Genomic DNA, 16785 nt, shown 5'->3' with positions numbered 1-16785 from the left:
TATATTCTGATTGTAAATTTGTTGTTTGGTTTGGGTTAGGACCGGAGAGAAATGTTAATATTAGTTTGTTCCCTGATTTTTGGTGCCCACTTGTAATATAAGTTGGATTGTAGATAGGGGGCAGGGTTTAATAAGAATATTTTCTTCTTCCTGCTCCTTTTCACACATGGTTGTAGTGCTTTATTGATAGAAAGTGTGGTTGGTTTGTTTGATCTGTTGTACCAAGTGTGAAATAAATAAATAAATGAAATAAATAAATAAATAAATGAAATGTTCAGTTTTTCAAAAGTAACGTTGGGTGAGGTGTTCTTACACTACTGTGAAAAAACAGGGCAAACTACAAAGAACGATTCTATTATTGTAGAGAAATCTCTGTAAGACACAAGGCTGAAAACTCATACTGACCGACTATGATCTGCACTGTATTGACTGCAAGAGATTTTCACCCAGTTATTGAAAACAATCTTTATTTAAAATTATGTTGGTTTGTCTAACTACTTTGAGCTTCTGAAAATGCATGTTATAATTCCTTAACAGTTAAAGCAATACTTAAACCCTTTGAATTAAAGCTTATCTCATCCTTACCATGTGAACAGAGACACAACTTTTACAATTTTGCACTGTGCTCGACCACAGTAAGTTGTATATCAAATGAAACAACCTGAACGTTGCAGTTTAGAAAATGTGATTTTCATAGAAACCCTGCTTGTCAATGCATTCTGCACATATTCAAACTATCGTGCTGTGTACGTTTTAAAACATACTAATTATACATATTAAAATAATTTAAAACACTTTATTGAAAAGAGTGCAAAGACTTTAACGGATTTGTAAATAGTTGCACTAGTTAGACACATTTTACAAAGAGCGTAAAATGACTAATCATAAATTGAGAAAACGTGTTCTGTAGAGTTCAGACGTCTGCAAAGCAGGTATACTTTATAGGTGGCAGCGTACTGTCATTCTTCAGTGTTAACTATGTGTGGTATTTTATCGTTTTAATAGCAGTGTATTGCCGTACCTTGTAGTATCAGTACACAACATGCAGTGCTACCACATGCAACACTGAGGCTCAGATACGAGTCTGAATGTTCAGGTCGCTTTGTGTTTATTAGAGCAGAAGATTTACCATGGAGGAGACTCTGAGTATTAGTGTCTTCACTTAAAATTGCTGTCTCAGTCAGCAGGTGATCCAGGTTGTCGGTCTTTTTGTAGGTCTGCAGAGCCCGTATGATGCGGTCAAAGCTGACCTGACTCAGGGACTTCTTCATGTCCGCCAGGAATTTCTTAGCCCTGCTCGCCTTTCCTTCTTCAGACAAATCCTCAGAGACACTCGGCTTCTTCAATAACCATGGAGGAAAAGATAATCTCAGCAGCAGTGTAAATTCAAAATGATGTTAAACAATCTGGTTCAAAGTTCACTGCCCTCTGTTACATATCTCTGTACGTCTACAGGTATGTCATCTGGACCAACAGCTTTTCTAGTTTTCATCCTCTTCACATCATTCTTACTAATTGTCTGCACTTTCATCAGGTGTGTGCACCATAGGTTTATTAGATAAATATTTGCTTAAAAGTTCAAATTCAGTTAACAGCAGGCCACAGATAAACATAATTATCCCAACCCTTTAAACTTTAACGATTCATCCCCAACTTTCAACAGTCAGAAAAGACGTTTTCACCGAGTCCAGCTGTGTGTTGTTTAGAACACCACTTACCTGTTCTTGGACCAACTTGATTTTACGTTTTCCACCCCGCAACTCATCCTCCATCCTCTTATCGTATTGAAGAGACAGTGTGGACAAATGATTTGCCTTCAAAAGCAAAACAAGTGGAAAATGTGGTATTTAAACTTTTTTGTTTTATAGTGTAACACCCCACCCCCACTCCACCTCACCCCACCCCCCCACACACACGATGTGAGTTAATAAAACGAGCTACCTTTTCCTCTCCCATGGTAAAATCACTGTCCTCTCCAGTGCCGTGGTTGCCTTGCTCCAAAGCATCCAGCAGGTTGGCTGGTCTCCTCTGACTGTCCTGCACCTCACTCTCATACTCAAGGCAGATCCTGGCCATTCCACTGGCTCCACTGTTCTCATCTGACCACAAAAACAAGGGTTAAAATTCATCAAGGACTCACTTTAGAGCAGCTGTAGCTGGAGATTTTAAAACTAGTGCTTCCAGCTGTAGGTTTAGGATTAACTGGCTCTTAGTTGAATTTCTACCATTTATTATTGAACTCTGTGTTTCTACTGTAGTTTTTCTACATTTCAACTGCATAATGAATTCTAAAGACACTCCTGTGAAACCCTTTGCTAAATGTATCTAGTATAGCAAAAGAACACCTTCATCTTTAATAGCAAAACATCAAACCACATCCATCATCTGTGTACTCACTGAGTCTCCTCCTCTTCAGGCTGGGAAGGCAGGTGTCCAGCACTTTGGCCTTCTGGGTGTGAGACATTTGTGAGGAGGAGCAAGAGGTGAAACTGGAGGACTGAGTGTCTGATGAACACACAGTCGCACAGCTGTCTGCTGGAGCCTTCTTCTCAACCACAGGCCTCTTAAATGTATAATGCACAAACTGTGAGTATAAACTGTAACTAAGTGTCTACACACCTTTACTGCACATGCAATGAATGAAAACCAGATAAACATTGGCAGATATGTTAGTAGACATTTATTATGAAAGTAATAAGGCTGACATGGTGTTAAAAAAAACCCTTATCTTCACCTTTATTCCACAGAAACTCACAGAAAACACTTGACATCAAATTATATTTCAGCACGATAAACAGTGTCATAGCCATTAATGGAAACACTTCAGGTAATTATTCACTTTTTGTGTTTTAAATCAAAAAGTTTTCCATTTTTTCACTGCTTAAAAAAAAACAACCTTCCCTCCAGATCAGAATCAGTACTATGAGCTGGTTCTTTAACAAAACTGAATAATGCAAGAATTTGCTGCATTGTATAAACCGCAACTCACCATTTTTTGTGCAATCCTGAAGAACTGCGAGACATCACGGACCACGTTGCCAAAGCTGTCACAGAGGCGCACATACGACCTCACCCACGATGGAAGCTGAGCCCGGGCATCGGCACTTTTAAATCTGTGGGGAAAGTTTTCCTTTAGTTTAACAATCATTTTTTTTATCATCAATAAATAATAAATAAGGTGACCGAAGCACTTAATTGAAGCTTGTGTGCTGCTGTGTGGTATAGTGGAGGATGTTCCCTCTGATGTGATGTTACTGAAGTAAACCAGCTCTGACCTCTGATCACACAAGAAGATCGCTCCATAGTCTTCCTTGTGACGAATCACTCTACCGATGGCCTGATTCACAGCTCTGAAAGCCTGCTGTTTGTACCAGTCTTGCCCTGATAAGTACTGTTCACACGCACAAAGACAGAGAGATCCAACTACCGTAATACGACAGAGCAACTTTTTAGTGTACATCAATAGTTAATTTTCTTTCACCTTGAGCCCTGGAGCTTTCTTTCGATTCATCTCATCCAAAAATTGCATTTTCAGGATGACTCGAGGGTCGTTCTTTGGAGGGAAAGGAAGGCCAGTGATGATGACACCCCGACCATAGGTGTCTGCAAAATCCAGACCCTCGCTCGCCTAGCACAAGAAGATATCATTACAGAACGGCTATTTGTGTAACCCTACACAAACATGAAAGAAAATCTGTCTATGCATCTTCTTAAATGTTTATCCAATTAGTCCCAGCATCACAGAACAGGAGGTAGCGTGCACCCTGGAAAAGCAATAAAACTGCTAACAAAGAGAGACAACCATTCACACTCACGAGCCATCATTACAAAAACATTGTGTAGTTATGCAGTCTGTCAACAAAAGAAAAAAAAATGATGTCACATCTTTGGCACCCTTGTCCTCTCGTGTCAACATGTCCTTTGAATATCATATACAGGTGTGGTCAGAGGTTTATTTGGTATAAAAGTCATGATTATTTGGGGCTTTTAATGATTTCTTCCAACTGCTTTATTCAGGGTGGAATGATGTTACAGCACTCATCTCTTATGACTTTCACAAAATTGAGTGCACAACTTTAAATTAATTTAGATTTTCTCTTATTCGCACTGGGTCAAAAGCATAAACTCAAATATTAACATACATCTGCTAAAATCTTTCATAAAGTCTTTTAACTTGATGAGGTCAAGGCCTATAAACTCATTAGTGATCATGATCCATTACAACTACAAGATTTGTCTGGATTGACCAATACTCAGAACAATATGAAAATCCAAGGAACTCAGTAAAGAGCTAATAATGAGAACTGTAGATTTATGTCAATTGGAACATTTCTGAACTGCAAATTACCAGATCATCAGTTCAAACTATTTTAAGTAAATACAAGTTACTCAGATGTCTCACCACTTTATCAAGCTCTGGAAGGAGACTCAAACGGTCAGCCTCAGATTGAGAAAATAGGATATTCAACACCAACAGAATTTGCAGCTGCCCACACAGAGAAGCCAAATGATTTCTCGAGAAAAGTTTTTTGGACAAACAAGACAACGACTGTGTTGTTGTTGACAATGAGCAGGTAGTCTAAGGAGCTTGGAAAGAAAAGTGTCTGGACTTCTTTAAGTTGCTTGAAGACGTTTCACCTAGGGTCAAATGCTTTTCTTTCCAAGCTCCTTAGACTATGATAACCTGGATGACTTCACAAACCTTCACAGACAATGAAAACTGGACTGGACGAGTAAAATTGAGGCCTTCAAACCTAAGAACACTGCGCCGACTATCAAGTATACAGAGGGATGATTTGCCTGTTGTACATTCATGCTCACGATGAGTGTACGTAAACTTCTGTCTACAACTGCATACTCACTGTATACAGCTGAAGTTTTGAGGTGAAACATGATAACAGAAAACATTTTAGGACTTTTACAGACTTCATGGACAGCCTCCTCACCTTCCCTCGACACACAGCAAAGAAGGATCCTCCTTTGGATGCTGGATCATTGACTTTGCCGTAATAACCATCAATAACCTGGGAATAGACAGAGGCTAAAGTTTAATCAGATCTTTACTTTTTTTTTCTTTTTTTACTAAAAACAACTTAGGAAATATTTTTAGATGTGAAAATGTGAATAGAGGGGTTTACAGCCAAGTGATTAGATACCTAAAAAACACTCACGTCATTAAAGGTGCCCTTCCCTTTAGGTTCAACAAACATAGGCTTTATGTTCTCAATGCGGTTTGCATGTCCGTTAGCCTGGTGATGACACACATGCAGGAAATGATTTACAGCAGCATCTTAGATTGTTATAAATGATTCATTTGACTGCGGAGTAACATAAACGTAACATAAATAAATTGGTTCATACAGGTTACAAGGCTTTTGACTTAATGATTAACTCTTTTGATATCTTTACATGCTATTTTTTAATATGCATTTCTTATGTATTTCTTGCACACTTCAGAAAGCAATTCTTAGCTTCTAATTAGTATAAGAAGAAGTATTTATGTAATTGAAATAATGATGAGAAAATAAAAAAAATGTTAAAGTGATTTGGAAGTTTAAACTATGCTTAAAATCATGATGAAGTAAGGTCACAGAGAGAAACAGACAGGGAGGATGGTAAGGTGTAGTGATTAAATGCCAACAACAGTGATTGGATGCCACAATGGGTGTGAGCCCAGACATCACCTCAGAAGATGTGACATCCAGGAAGAGAGGTGGGAGAAAGGATAACCAAGTATAATACTGTAGTGCAGAACAAATAAAGGGTTTTCCATCTGTCATCTAGAAGATGAGCAGTTAAAATAAAATAAAATAAAGTAAAATAAAAAAAATTGGATCTCATAGTTCACAGTTGAAAGTTCCAGCAGAGACGCCAGAGGGATCAACTGCTGCCCAAACTATGGACTTACAATTTGGCTTAACATTCTTTGGTTCTTTCTCTCCTCAAACCCTCTCCTCTCAAAGATCAGAAGAGAATCAGCATTAGCTCCGAGTAGGTTAACTGAAAAAGTATAGTTCAAGTGATCTGATTATTTGGTTTTATGGTCGCGGAATCTGATCTCTGCTTTTTGCAGATGATGTGGTTCAGTTGGCTTCACCGGGTGATCGCCTCCAGCTTGCACTGGAATGGTTCGACTGAGAAGCGCTGGGAATGAGAATCAGCACCTCATTCCCAGCGCTTCTCACTCCCCAGGAGGAGGAGTTTAAGTGTCTCGGGGTCTTGCTCACGAGTGATGGGAAAAGGGAGCGGGAGATCGACAGACGATTGGTGCTGCGGCTGCAGTGATGCGGACGCTGTACAGGTCCGTCGTGGTGAAGAGAGAGCTGAGTGTAAAAGCGAAGCTCTCAATTTACTGGTGGTCCCTACCCTCACCTATGGTGACGAGCTGTGGGTACTGACTGAAAGAACGAGATCGTGGATACAAGCCGCGGAAATTGGCTTCCTCCGAAGGGTGGCTGGCCTCTCCCTTAGAGATAGGGTGAAGAGTTCAGCCATCCAGGAGGGGCTCAGAATAGAGCCGCTGCTCCTCCACATCGAAAGGAGCCAGCTGAGATGGTTTGCGCATCTTACAAGGATGCCTCCTGAGTGAGGTGTTCTGCACTGCAAGGCTACTCAGCCCCGGTTTTTCGGGTAGGCAGAGTAGACATCGGGAGGCTAAGAGGCAGTTGGAACTGGACAAGTCCCCTCATCAATTGGCTCCATCTAAGCTCTCTGCAATTTTTAATACTCGTAGGCTCAGAGACTGGACTATTTAAACAGAGAGACCTGATCCAGACTTCCTGTACTGGGGTCCTGGTTCCACAGGATGTGTGACACAATTGTCACACATCCCATTACCTCTTATTGGCTGCTGACAAGTCAACCAGTAGCAGAAGCATTGGCATAGTCGTCTCCATATTAAATTTCCAGTAAATTGATTTCTAATTTGCTAGAAAATACAAAATATAGTTCATGGGAAAACAAAAAACATCAACATAAAAGTCACTAGAAAAGCTAAAAACACCGCCCCAAACTATTATTTTTTTCCACAGGTGACTCTGCTGACTTTCCACTTACTTTCCAGAATTCCAATGTTTTTTCCATTAAAGGGAAGGAAGGGAAAAATACTAAGAGTCCGTGAGGAACCACACGGCTCAGGTTAGCTGAGGAGAGAACACAAGTTACAAATATATGTGAGTATAACTTACAAATATATATCACAATCAAAACAAAGATTTCACACTCCATATACAATCCAACATGGTAGCACTTCCTATGATAGCTCAGCAGTAATGTGGTAATAACGAGACATTAAAGGCCAAGAATGTAATAATATGGAAATAGCAAATTACTACAACTTAATCACCAGAATAATATCTAAGCAGTTTTTATTTTTTACCTCGTATCAACATTGGTTATAGGCGAGTTGTGGTAACGGGCCAAAATTGGGTGTAATAACATAGAAAAACGTATGCCTATGAGGCAAAACCAATTAGTTACAGTAATATACTGGCAATATGATATATATCATATATGACATATACCTGCTAATAATAAAATTCCTATATCTGTGCATCTGAATATAACATATTACTATTTCTACACTATATTGCCAAAAGTATTGAAGACAAGTGTGCGATTGTTTTTATCACTATTTTAATGATGGTGCTCGTGTTAATTTGGTCGTTGGTTGTTGATCAGTGGTCAAGACAATCATGACCGCTCATTGTTCCTCAGTGTTGCTGGTTTCAGTCATTATGCAAATGTACTGTTTATAAGGTTATAAGTCCTACTACTTATTCCTGGTCTTTTGTGATCTTACAAAGCTTCAAACGACGCGTCGACTATTAAATCAGTCGTCGACGATTTTGATAGTCGACGTAATCGTGACTAGTCGACTAATCGTGGTAGCCCTATATATGTCACAGCATCAGCCAGTATTAGTAGTATTATTAAGTCTAATCAATATATTGCTATTCTTATCAGTCATTGGTTTTTCTTCATAGGCACAGGTACAAGAGTACCTTCTGTTTCCACCTTATGACCCCGTTATTGCCAAGCTGTAGTAGAAAGTGCTACTCTTAAACACAATATCAAAAAGGTAATAAGCAATATGACATCACCATGAACAACAGAGCTAAAAGTTAACAATGTTGGTGATGTTAGCACAATCAAAGGATTTCCATGCTGTATACTGTGATCTTACCAACGGTGTTGCCTAAAGACGCCATGTTTTCAGGAACAAACCTGCCACACAAATTTACAGTTTGAGTTTAGCACTCAAGTAACAACTTCAAAGTCAGAACCAGTAAAATATATATGAGGTAACATATAAAAAAGGAGCTCTTCCTTCCCACTCTCACCAACTGCTACTGCTAAGGGATTGTCTGTGTCATACAAATAAGGCAGATCAGGCAGCAGGACACCGGCCCTCGAGGCCTGGAGTTCCCCAGCCCTGTTTTAGAGCATCATTGTTTACTGAGCCACAACAGCTCTTATCTCCTAGTGACACATCCTCCATAAATTGAAAAGTGTATGGGTGCCTCTGAGGGACATCTCTCTAACACATTACACCCCCTGTTTTAGCCCTCTAAAGCCTAGCCTGTCGCTGGCATCAGACAGGTTTTTCAACATCTGTAACTCCTGTCCCATCTGTTCAATTGAAAGACATCTTCGTGGTTCCTGAAAGCAGCGATACAATGATATTTGGGTCATAACGTTAAACCCAGGCACAGTGCTGCAGCAGTCCCAAAAGACTAATGTTGGTTGAGAGAAGAGAGAGGGAGTGAGTGTGATGAAGCTCTACAGAAAACTGACATTTTATTGGGCATCTGGGTTCTTTTTTTTTACCGTTTTGCTGTTTGTTGTTTTCTGTGTTGTTTGCTGAGATTTAGATGTGGTGCCCTGCCTGGGATTACCATAATGACCCTAATATAACTGAAAAAGGTGATACTTTCAGAAACTGCTGGAATTTTTTGATTGCCCCATTGTTTTAAGAGTTATGGTAATTTGATCTAAAAGTCTGACCTAAACCCTACAGGAGCGCTCCCACTGGTTTTAAGGGGTTAACAAATCAGGGTTTTTTTATTTTGACTGACAGACAGACAGACAGACAGACAGACAGACAGACAGACAGACAGACAGACAAAAACTGTCTAATGTCTTACAAATGAATCAGCACTATATTGAAAGGTTTTTCATAATAAGATAACAGTTTCCAGTTACAATTTCGATTTAACCAAGAGTTACTTAAACTCTTATCAACCAAACACGTTCTATGGAACAGGAAATAAGGTTGGATTTTTTTCCTAGGATTTTTCATACATCTCCCTGACCCGGTTCAGTATAAGTGTTATGTATCTCTTTATTATGTATCCTGCGGCGACACTGATCTTTCCTTCTTGTGAATGTGGATCTAATAGCTCAATGCCACTGACAGCCTTTATTGTCCTTGTCGTTGTAGGACTCATCTTCCTGCAAGGACAACCTGTTGTCCAACCACAGACAGCAAGCTTGTTTCTGTTTTTCCTCAATTCCCATTTCTCTTGTACTCCCTTCATTTTTTGTGTGTATCCTGAAATATCTTAGCTACTCATGTGTTTCCAGAATGCTTGCTAGCTTCCAGGTATCTCTCTTGTATATCCTAACCATAAATCTGGTAGTTGGTTTTTTTTTTTTTTTTTTTTAAATTATTATTATTATTATTATTATTATTATTATTATTATTATTATTATTATTATTATTATTATTATAATAGTGTTTCCTTGCTAGCATTCTAGAATTACAATAAAAGGATCTCCTTTGTCCTGGTGTGACTGCCTTAGCAGCTTCTTTTTTTGTTTGCATTGTCACCTTGTCCATTGGACTGGTTGTGACCAAGGCTTGAACTTACAAACACTTTGATTCCCTCAAAAGCTTTAAACTCATCACTGGCGTTCTGATATACTGAACACTGTAGTGTTCTGTCAGGACAAGAAAGCCAAAGTGGTGCTTTCTTTATCAAATCTAAAAATAAACATAAATTAAAACGTACCAAAGTATGTGAAAAATTAATAATGTTAATAATGTTAATAATGCCTTTAATACATTAGCAAGGAAAGCTGTAACTATGATGGAGAAAAGAGACAGCAGTTCTGACCATGTCTGGTTTAATATAAAAGGCAAGTTGAACAGGTGAAGGCTCAGCAGCACTTTCAGATTTGCATCTATGAGAATGTCTGAATAAGTAATAAGTTTAACCTGCTGTTCTGTTTGCTTGCTAATTTTTATTTTGATCATATATATGTAAATACAAAAGTTCATTTAGCAAAGATTCAGTTAGATATCAAAAAGAAGTTGAAGAAATGCAAACTTATTTAATCCCACCACTTAATTAAGGTGAAACCAGTGAACAGCAGAAGTAATGTCCAGTCTAATACCTGCGTTGCCTTGTTTAGTATTGCAATACTTATTGATACTTTGGAATGAATATATCTTATGTGAGCTCTCCAGTTAAGTCTTTGATCTATTATTATCCCAAGAAATCCATTTTCATTGACTCTTTCAATATCAACACCATTTATTTGAAGCTTAACATTTGTAGTTAAACTGCTATTTCCAAATAACATATTTTTAGTTTTATTCAAATTTAATGACAATTTGTTTTTATCAAGCCAAAGCTTCAATTTAATTATTTCATTAGTTGTCTCATCCAATAAATGCTGCAGTTGCAAGTTAGTCTGGATCCATGTACTTAAATGGTCTCAGTTCCAGTTGATCATATTCTGCAATTGTCTGACTGATGCAACTGTTTTTTTTTCCCAGATGTAGCCGAGTTGTTTATTTCAGTGTGTTTCAGTGAGTGTGTTTTCATTTTTGGTAATATAGTAGAAACAAAGTAGATAATCTGGAATCTCATGTCTTGTGAACACTGATTTTATTGCTACTATGACTCTTCCACTTTATGTGCTTAGCTTAATAATCTCTGAATAGCTCTATATAAGAATCAGCTTATTTAAAGTTTACCTCTAATGCACAACAGTCTGATTGTTGGAGTGTTCATTCTAATATCAAGTGCCTTGAGAAGACAGTTTTCCTGAACTAGTGTTATATAAAAGTGAGTTGAAGTCTTCCACACACACAGCAGGATTTTACTTGACTTTCTAATAAATCAAAAGATGAGAAAAAATATGGTTTGACAACTTTTCCCCAGAGGTCAGAGACTACCATGAGCTAAATGAGTTTTGCCATGCACCTTCATTTGTATTTAGGCACATGGCAAAACTTGACCGACCTGTTAGAAAGTAATCATACGCTAAAAAAGAATACCGACCTCCGATCAAACGCTGAACTTAGGTGCGCTCCATCAGGCCCTTGTGCAATGATGCTCACAAAGATCTGGTCCCGCTCAATCACATGGTTGTTCTCCAGACGTACTGGGAATTCTCTGTAACAGCAGGAGCAGAAACTCACTGGCATATAGAGATGCATTACAGTAAACATATTTGGCCCAGATACATGCATAACACTGTTTCATTAGGGGCTGCACTGACAATCAAGTGAATACACTAAAGTTACGAGTTATTAAATCCACCTACGGTGTCAATTTAAAAGTCATACACCAGCCGCTTCATGATTTATCACATTCACAAACCTGTGTGTCCACACCACCCACCTGCCAGGTTGGGGGACAATCACACCCTTAAGGGGTAAAAACTGCCTGAAACCTCTGAACAGTTAATGCAATCGTTTGGACAGTCTGACTGTTTAATTTAAAATCCAGGTGTGGTTACAACATTTTCAAAACACATTAACTTTCCAAAAACCTATATGTTACATGTTTTAGATGTAATTCATCAGCAGGTGCTATGCTGCCTTTCGATGCTAACAAATGAACACAGGTCTGTCTAATGTCAGAGTCATTCTTAATTATTGACAGATAAATGCAACATAATGTATCAGCATTCCTGGTTTATCCATGTTAAAGACCACTTTTTATGCTGATACTTCTGGCTTTAAAACGAATCATGAACTTTCATGGTGAGTTACAAAAATCACCAAAGATTTACATTTTAAGAACAGTTCACTGTAGACAGTGTTCAGCCTAAACAGGTATAAAGGCCATTGTGTTTTTGTTTTATTTTAATGAGCTGCTACTCAGGTGGGAAAAATGTAACTGTGCAGCTGTGCAGTCAGAGTGACAGCTAACTTACATTCTCATCTCAGATGTGAAAGACGACAGGGGAGAGAGGGTACCACTGGTCAGAATGATGCAGCGAACGCCTTGATTCACCAGATCTTGCATACTGAAGCCCGGAGAGAAGCACCAGTAACTCAGAATATTGCCTGCAATATGCAGAGAAACAAATCACATTTACTTACAGTACAAATAGTTCATACACTCATAACAGGGTTCACATTCTGACCTAAATGTAAAAAGAAAATATCATGATATTACATTCAGTTCATGTGACTCCATGTAACCCACCAACGCATCACGCTGTGCATCGTTACCTTGTTTTTTTGATGAAGATGAAGCCCACACGTCAACACTCTGTTTCTTTTTGTGAATGCTGGTGTCCCGATGGATATGAACCTGAGCCAAACACATGACACAAGCTCATCATTAGTCATTTCATTTCAAGAAAAAAAAGAAAAAAAAAGAAAAAAGAAAAAAAAAAAAGAAATTAAACATTTAAGATGCCGAAACAATGGTTACAGTTTCAGTTACTTCTCCATCAAGTGTGGCAAAGATATGTTAGCTGGTTCCAATATGAACACAACTGTACAAAAACACACCTTAAAATGAGCCGTGTTGGTCTCCATCTGGTGCTGTCTGTCCTTTTCTGACGGTTCACCACAAAATACCAGCTGAAAACACCAGAACAGAGGGGATCGCTCAAACACGCCACGAGGTGATTAAATAATTACTCTTTATGCAATAAATAGTAATAAAGTCTATCATTTTGTTGAATGATCTCAATCAATTCTGGTAGACCACACAAATATTATGGGACCAATCCAAAAACCCAAACAAAGAAGCAGTTTAACAGTTTAATATCCATACAAAGTGTACCTGTATGATATCAGACAGCTTCTGGAGTCCACTTGTATTGAGGAATATTCCGGGCTCTGGTGAGAAACATGCATCAAACAGGTCATTTGTTACTTAGTAGCACTAAGATGATCTGTATAATACACCCAGCAAATGTTACAGATGATAAATGAAGTGATAATGTGTCCTACGTCCTGCCAGGTATACACTGATCTGCTCCAGAGCTTCATAGACTGCCGTCTTGTTGCTGTAGGTCAGATGAGCTCTTTCTAACACCTCATAGATGAAACTAAGACACAACAGAGAGACATGCAGTGCAGGTTTATTATAACAGTTAACATTCAGAATCATTCTCTGACCACCTAAGGAAGAACCCCACTAGGGTTTATGTCACGGTAGTCTAAAGACTACCCACACAGACAGTCTCTGACCACTTTCTTCTTCTTGTTTTATTTTAAATACATGACTCCAACCACAGATTTGTCACAGTGTCACCACACTACCCTAAAATACTTTGGGAACATTTGTGTCAGTTTCCTGCAATAAAGTATGATAAAAACGACAATATAAGTAAAACTGATCTCAGACTCAGAGCTTGTTGTTGTTCTGCTGTGTGTCCATTTTAACAGCGGTTAAATTGACTAAGGTACATTTTTTTAAAAATGTTTTTTGTATGCAGTTAACACTGATTCACACAAAACATTATAGACAATTATTTCAAATATGGATGTAAAAGAAAAGCATTTTTCATGCTGCTAAAAATCAAATGTGCTATCTCACTTTTTCCTTCTGCACAACAATGTTGTGCAGAAAAAGTTTTCTGTAATTATATAACATGTAGGATGTCACCAATGTTCAATTTGTCTTAATCACTCTATAAATTCCAGTTATAATCCAATAGATATGATCATTATATATAAGAACCAATGGATCTATAATAATAGTTATAATCAGGTGTTTTTCTTGAGGCCACATTGTTTTAGCCTTTTTTTAAAAGATTAATTTGGGCATTTTTCTTTTGTTTGATACATGCAGTACATAGGAGGCGGAGCCGAGTGAGGCAGGGGTCAAAGCGTGAACTCGTGTGTGTCACTTATGATTTCTGATTGAGTTTGCATATAACCTTTGGGTTAGAGAGGAAATGCACGTGCTAAATGTCAGGAAGTTCTCAGGGCATTCCCATGAATGAAAATTGGATGTAGACAGCCTTTAAACATAACAGACATCATACGAAGCACAAACGCACAAATCTATGCATAAAACACACGAACGATACGACACACCAACCTGTGACATGTGTTTTCTTACCTGAACCATACTCTATGGAACAGAACCGACTCAGACGTGTGTGGAAATAAATGCCGACAGTCTGTTTTGGAAAAATGACGAATTGACGCCTTTAAAATAAAATTTACTCTCATCCTGGTCAGATGTCATCACTTAAAGTCTTGTTTCTTGCCCTCATCCTACTGATGTTTTACACTGACTGCACTCCAAGTCTGGCTTTGTTGCCTTAGAAGCTTTCTCTCTTACATTGTCTTCTTTTTCCACATGACCTTAACGGCATTCAGAGAACCAACAAAATAAACATGAACAGATACATGTTCTTATCTGTTCTGTAAGGATGTGTGTATCTTAGTGAAGCTAAAACTCAAACATTTTAATGCCATCATATTTCAAACCTGCATTGTTGAAGGTGGAAAAGCTTTGACAATATTTATTATTTTCTTGGACCAGCTCTCATCAAGTGTGCTTTGAGATTTATTTATTCATTTTCATATGTTTGGAACAACTGTATAATCAGTTTATTAATGGGCAACCCATACACTCTTATTTTGAAAGCCTGCTCAGCACTGCTGTCACCTACATTCCAGGTTTGGTAATGCCTTTATCACTTGGAACATCATAGGAATCAATGGCAGCTTCCAGATCCAGTAGTATCTCTGTTAAAGCAGAAAACAAGTTTAGAAAAAGACCTCCAATCACCAACCAACAGGACGACCCACTCCACAATACTTACGTTTGATTTTAGCGATGGTGGACAAATCTAACTTTAAACCTGAAACAAAACAAAAGACAAAATATCAAAAGACCTGCAGCTGACAATCTTTTACTTGCTTTACTAAAGAATAAACTAAAATTACTAGTAATAATGAAACTAAGGCCAAGGCAAAACTAAGGCTAGTAAAGTAGAAGTAAATCCAAACTTTTAAAGTATACAAGTAGCCCAAAGTACCATGACATTCATAAACAACTATACACTCTAAGTATTAGATGGAAAACTCTGTTAGGAACATGTGTATAAGCGAAGGTTTTCTTACCAGAGCTGAGGGATTCCACGTTGACGTCTTCACTCACAGAGTCTTTGTGGCTGATTTCTTTAGCCTGCTCCACAAGCAGCCTGTCCACAGCATTGATGGCCGAGGCTACATCATAGGGAGTCAGATCAAACGAGGTTGATTCTTCACATGTCTTCTCCTGCAAACAAAAGAGACATCAGATCAGGTGGGATAGTATCAACAAAAGTAATTATCAGCATAATTCAAATAACAAATATTTATTTTAAACATTATTATAAGTCTGTGCAACCAATGTTTTTGTAAATAGTAACTTTATTTATATAGAACCCCTAAACCCGGTGAATGAAATGAAAATGGTGTGTGGTTACTACATGTCAAAGAATGATAGTACAGGTAATGTAAATGTAGAGTTTGTCTGAGAATGTTGTGTCCACAAAAACATAGATTTTAGTGGAGCAAACTGGCATTAGACCATCACAACCAAGGAGACCTTTGTCTCAAGTTACATTTGTTGCATTAAGCTGAATGAGATTTTGTCAGGAAAAGTGGCCATCGTGTAGATGTAAATAGATGAAAATAACATGATGAGCATGTTCCAGAACAGTGTTCACATTAATAATCATAACAAATTAGCTTTAATCAAGAATGACATATGCTTAGATTGTTGCTTTGCAAAAATCCCAAATATGTTGTTTAGCTCTCTACCGCTGAAATGATTGACCAAAAAAATATTATAACATTGGCAGGCACCAGTGCTACACCTCAGCATCAGGGTAAGTAGGATTTTCAGAAAGCGTGACCTCTGACCTTGACCCTGAGTTCATGGTCACGTATTTATCACATTCTTCAATGATGAATCATGCCTTAAATATGCAGCACCTTGCATTGTGCATTAACTGTAAATTTAAATGTTATAAGAAAATGTCTCGAGCTTCACATGTGTCGAAACAGATTAGCCAATTACTAGAGTTTGCTCCTCAGAGGATGTGTCACCAAGTTGGGAAAAACAACTAGAGACATAGACAGGTGTCGTGGTGTACCGGGGCCTCTGTTTAGGACTACGCTTCCTGCTGACTGTCACCCAGCTGTCCCGTTTTCCCGGCTGCTTGGGACAATCTGCTGGGTGAAAGCTAACGGTGGCTATGCTAGCTTTGGCTGCACCTGCTACATGGGCCTGGCTAGATACAGGTGAACCCGGGACTCCAGAGCTGTAAACAGGCTACATTTATTACAAGTATCGTTATTACTAAAGAGGGCCGAGGAGTAACTAAAGCTCTGACATACTGAGCAGGAATGTGGAGGAGGAACAGGTGAAGAGGCCGTGCTGCTAGAGAGTCGGCTACAATCGAAGTGAGCAAATTCCTAAAGATACAGTGAATGAATACTGTGAGTATAATTAGTGGGTGAATCAAAAGAGAGTGTGCTTTGGTGACAGAATGTGAAGATTACACTGTGAAAAGTTATATACATGG

The 16785-nt window shown here is 38.4% G+C and overlaps 1 protein-coding gene across 1 annotated transcript in view; it reads right to left on the bottom strand.

Annotated features, from left to right (window-relative positions):
- rtel1 (regulator of telomere elongation helicase 1) overlaps nucleotides 1-16785 on the bottom strand; it is a 42214-nt gene that overhangs the window by 4659 nt on the left and 20770 nt on the right. The window contains exons 9-28 of the mRNA XM_084916356.1: nucleotides 15335-15491; nucleotides 15034-15072; nucleotides 14881-14956; nucleotides 13205-13302; nucleotides 13035-13090; nucleotides 12758-12829; nucleotides 12473-12554; nucleotides 12172-12304; nucleotides 11292-11405; nucleotides 8186-8226; nucleotides 7057-7142; nucleotides 5172-5249; nucleotides 4947-5024; nucleotides 3482-3628; nucleotides 3276-3391; nucleotides 2990-3113; nucleotides 2398-2563; nucleotides 1942-2099; nucleotides 1719-1814; nucleotides 1130-1340 (exon numbers count right to left, since the gene is read on the bottom strand). Of these exons, the coding sequence (XP_084772482.1) occupies nucleotides 1130-1340; nucleotides 1719-1814; nucleotides 1942-2099; nucleotides 2398-2563; nucleotides 2990-3113; nucleotides 3276-3391; nucleotides 3482-3628; nucleotides 4947-5024; nucleotides 5172-5249; nucleotides 7057-7142; nucleotides 8186-8226; nucleotides 11292-11405; nucleotides 12172-12304; nucleotides 12473-12554; nucleotides 12758-12829; nucleotides 13035-13090; nucleotides 13205-13302; nucleotides 14881-14956; nucleotides 15034-15072; nucleotides 15335-15491 (2128 nt within the window). The remainder of the gene's footprint in view (nucleotides 1-1129; nucleotides 1341-1718; nucleotides 1815-1941; nucleotides 2100-2397; nucleotides 2564-2989; nucleotides 3114-3275; nucleotides 3392-3481; nucleotides 3629-4946; nucleotides 5025-5171; nucleotides 5250-7056; nucleotides 7143-8185; nucleotides 8227-11291; nucleotides 11406-12171; nucleotides 12305-12472; nucleotides 12555-12757; nucleotides 12830-13034; nucleotides 13091-13204; nucleotides 13303-14880; nucleotides 14957-15033; nucleotides 15073-15334; nucleotides 15492-16785) is intronic.

The sequence above is a fragment of the Perissodus microlepis genome, chromosome 20 (genome assembly GCF_051167445.1).
Source record: "Perissodus microlepis isolate ML-2025 ecotype Zambia chromosome 20, ASM5116744v1, whole genome shotgun sequence".
Lineage (NCBI taxonomy): Eukaryota > Metazoa > Chordata > Actinopteri > Cichliformes > Cichlidae > Perissodus > Perissodus microlepis.
This window is presented reverse-complemented; position numbering and strand designations above follow the sequence as displayed.